General features: G+C 34.5%; 1 protein-coding gene across 1 annotated transcript; it reads left to right on the top strand.

Annotated features, from left to right (window-relative positions):
• Positions 1-3205: 3205 nt before the first annotated feature.
• On the top strand, positions 3206-3983 carry LOTGIDRAFT_105518 (hypothetical protein; the record flags this gene model as incomplete). The annotated part of the gene is made up of 2 exons (XM_009059688.1): positions 3206-3356; positions 3766-3983. Coding segments are annotated over 2 exons (369 nt in total), but the record flags the coding sequence as incomplete, so codon positions are not given.
• Positions 3984-4266: the final 283 nt, after the last annotated feature.

Raw genomic sequence — 4266 nt, 5'->3', positions numbered from 1 at the left:
TGTTTTTAGTCTGAAAGGACATCTATTACAGCATGATGTGTTTTTAAGTTTCGAAGTTTCCTTCAGAGCTGTTATTGGCATTGCATTCTGATTTTACGGTAGTCTTATAAGGAGGGATATTGTCAAGGAATATCTGTGCATTATATATACGTATCTTTGGTTAAATCTACACCGTAAGCACTGGCCGCGGCATCATTACCATTTTAAAATCGACTTATCAAAAAATGGTTTAGTAGATTAGCAATACACATATACGATTTTTTTCTTCCATTTCAAATGGATGTAATAACCCTTCTCTTTCAGAAAGCCATTAAGCATCCAAGTCTAATTATTATGGTTACAATACCAACATAAGATAACCCAATAAACCATTGCCATTGAAGTATATATACTTAGTTTCCGTGTTGAAAAGATCCCGGGTAAGCAGACATCGCAAACATCATTGATATCATAATTTCCTTAAGATTGATACTGAGAGTGGTTAGTGTGGTTACTATGCATCAGAAGGCACTGATCTTATGTTTAGGTAACATATCGTAATTAAATAAAAAGTCCAGAAGTAAATATACTAACGTATTTTTTGAGGAGATTTCGTGCTACACTTATCTACAATGAGGACTACAGTTGCTTCTGATGGATATTTAAAGTGATTGTGTTAAACATTCCATACAAAGTATGTTATGTGTTCCCCAGAATAGGTACATAAAGTTGAATATTATAAAGTACATTAAAAGAATATTACAGGACAACTCTGTGTCGGACCAATTCGTAAAGTTATCAGATATCACGAGAGTAATATTTATATACTTTCATCAGCCCATTCGCAAACCGAAGTACTTGTTAGTAATAAATAACAATTTTGTTACCTTTGCACCAAAATATTCCATTGTTTTATCATGCTTTGATGCTCGATTTACTCATCTGAATAATTAAGTTTCTAGCTTTATAGGCCTATATATGCTTAATTGGAGAAAAGAAGTTGCAAAGGTCGCTTGTAACTATCTAAGTTTTTCAAGAAAACTTTGACGAAGAAAACTTGATTTTCGGATGATTTGTCAAGGAAAGGGTGGGAATTAAATGGTTTATGATTTATATAGTAAAACGATGGCTAACTTAGCTTTTTAAATCCGTGCTTTTTGTTTTGTAAAAAAACAATTGCACCAATTCCAAATCAATTAATTAATCATATCAAAGTCCATCCCAGTTTTTAGAAAAATAGAATGCGATTCTATTCCATCAAAGTCTTTCAAAGTTGTAGATCAAAGTTTTTTTTTTTGACCTTGAAAACTTTGATAGCCATAACCTCACTCATGACAGTGACCAACATGATATATTATCAAATAGCCCACTTTTGTATGCAAGCTAAACGTTAGATAAAGTTACGATTAAGTCGGACATAATATAGTAACGAAAAAGTCGGACATGATCTTAACTTTATTTGATAAGCACGGTTTCTGCCATAGCCGAATTTAACCACGTATTTGTACATGCATATTCTGGAGTTTTAGGTTCGTATCATGCATTTTATAAAAAGTATAAAATTCGACTCTGGTAGATCGAGTCATTCATTCAAAGCTACGAAATTACAAAAAACAAACAAACAGCAACAATCAACGTTGAGAAGGACTGGACTATAATTCATGTCTCAGTTGGAAATTATATAAAACCATTTTAAGTAATTGTGTTGTTCAAAATTTAGGTATTAATATCTATACTCATGAAGCATAGGTAAGTACCTCTAATACCGAAACATATGTCATTATTTCAGCCTATGATAGCTATTTGGACGGTTGTCGGTTGTCCCACCGCGACTAGCATCCTCTAATATCCACAAGGGGAGCCGAGGTGCTCAAGGTGTTCTCTGATAGCGTAAAGATTTCTCGGTGTTTTTGTTAACGTTTTCTTCTTCACAGGCTCAGAATGGATCCATCGCCTCTAATTCCCGTAGAATATTATAGATATATACTAACTGGACTTTTTCTGTATTTTCTGTGGTGTAATATTACAATTATTGTGACCCTAATCACACTATCTATAGCTACTTTCTATGTTACCAAGTTTTATTTAAAGAGAAATAAACCCAAGATAAACGTGAAAGGCAAAGCAATCTTTATAACTGGTTGTGAAACTGGTAAGTTACAGTCACAACCGAAAGGCGTCCTTATTGATCTGCTACGGCGACGAAAAAATAGCATAGCTCGGAGCATAAGGTCTTCATGCAGTGGTATTAGCGTCAGATATCGTAGGTGGGAGCTATTATCGCCAATAATCGCCGTTGAGATCTCCATAGAATCGAGAATGTCTCTAGACAAGCGTCGAAATATCTTCAAAGTGAAGCTCATATGTTCTATAACAAACGTGCCTTGGGAACGCAATATTGCCGCATAGCAGAATGTGTGCTACTGTTAGAATTTTTCAGGCATTCAAGTATATTTTTCGTCGCCGTAAGATCGCAAATGGTCGCATTACGGTGTGACGGGACTTTAAAGAATATTAATATACGAATTTATTGTTAATCAATTATTGTGCAGAAAAAAAAATAAGTGAACTGTCTACCACAACTGGAGATCTTATGGTCCTGAAAGAGTTAATTATTAGATTAGATGTCTACGTTAGTGCTAGTCGTTGACATTTTTGTGATTTGTTGAACGAAGGAGCAACTGATTCTTCAACTGGCATCGGCTGCTTATTTTGTACTTCCAATCAAAAATTACGTCTTATCATCGACCTTAGAGGTCGGATTCTAAATCATCCAGTCGATAGCAGATGCCTGTAATCGGTCAAAGTTTCAAGGTACTTTGAGTCAAACCACTTTTAATATTGTTTTTAATTGGTTAGCATACATCGTGACAACTCCACAGAACAAGATTTAAGGAATATTCTTTTCAGATCATGGATGGCAAGTGAAGTAACCTGCAGAAAAACTTATCTTCCAGATCCGAGTGTCGGAATTGTGACTATGGGTTTCTATGGATGTCGGGGCAAGTAATATATCTGGATGGGCAATAGTGTTTAATATTTGGTTACAGTAATGGAATAGGAGGGTTGTTAAAATTCTTACAGGGTGCCCCCAACCCCAACCCCATTGAATTAGGTATTACTATATTCATAACAACATCTATCTGCGATTTTACAAGTGTGTGTTGGATTTTTCCATGGAAGTATATGAACCATTTTACTGAAAATATGTTATTTAGAAGTGGAGTTATGGGGAGTGGTGAATAACGCTGGAATAAACTTTGTTGGTCCAATAGAATTAACCAATATACAGCAAATACACAGAGTTTGTGATGTTCATCTATTTGGTACTGTTCGTGTTACAAAGGCGTTTTTACCCTTACTTCGTCAATCTAAAGGTAGGGTTCATCCTCTACGCATTTGGTAGTAATACTGAGTGTATATTACCATAATGAATGCGTTTTCGGATGTATCTGATATATTGGGTTGCCCAAGAAAAATGATAACACTTTCCACATCAGGATGATTTATAAAGTATCAAACCTAACATTTTTACGGCGTAATCATAGAGATATACGATATCCTTTCCGTTCTAAAGGTTGAACAACTATGGAAAAATTTCCTTTTAAAAAGGTTCCAGGAAAATTTTACTTAAAAATATGCCTTAAATTTAACGCTATATAGCTGTCAGTAAAATTGTCACTTGAAAGTGAAATTCTTAACAATTAAGTTGGACTTAATAGAGAATTTAGCCAATGCTGATTGGATGTAAGTTTCTAAAACTATGTAAAACCATTGACATTCTAGGTCGCATTATAAATATGTCAAGTTTAAGAGGGGTTACATTGAGAGCGAAGTTAGCGGCGTATGGAATGTCTAAAGCTGGAATAGAAACATTTTCAGACTCATTGAGACTAGAAATGGCACGGTTTGGTATTAAAGTCAGCATAATTCAGCCAGGAAATTTTGGTCAGTGTACTGCCATTGCCAATAAAGATGTGGTAAGATTTTTCCTCTATAAATAATTCGCAGATATCACTCCTATAGATACATGTTAACAATACATGATGATATATGATATACAAAAGCGGGTTTTAGTTCCTAAATCACCATGGTGATTTTATTTCAATCGCACAATCTCTGCATAGTCGAATCAACTACTACTTGATGAGATATGTAAAACTTATACAACATCACTGCAGGCAATAATTATATCAACCACTTCTGCTATATATTCTCATTGCTCTGTTTTTTTTTGTATCTTTGCTTATCTTTGATAAAGACGAAAGTACCTTTGTCAGAAAGTCG

The sequence above is a fragment of the Lottia gigantea genome, assembly GCF_000327385.1.
Source record: "Lottia gigantea unplaced genomic scaffold LOTGIsca_4, whole genome shotgun sequence".
In the NCBI taxonomy this organism is placed as follows: Eukaryota; Metazoa; Mollusca; class Gastropoda; family Lottiidae; genus Lottia; species Lottia gigantea.
This window is presented reverse-complemented; position numbering and strand designations above follow the sequence as displayed.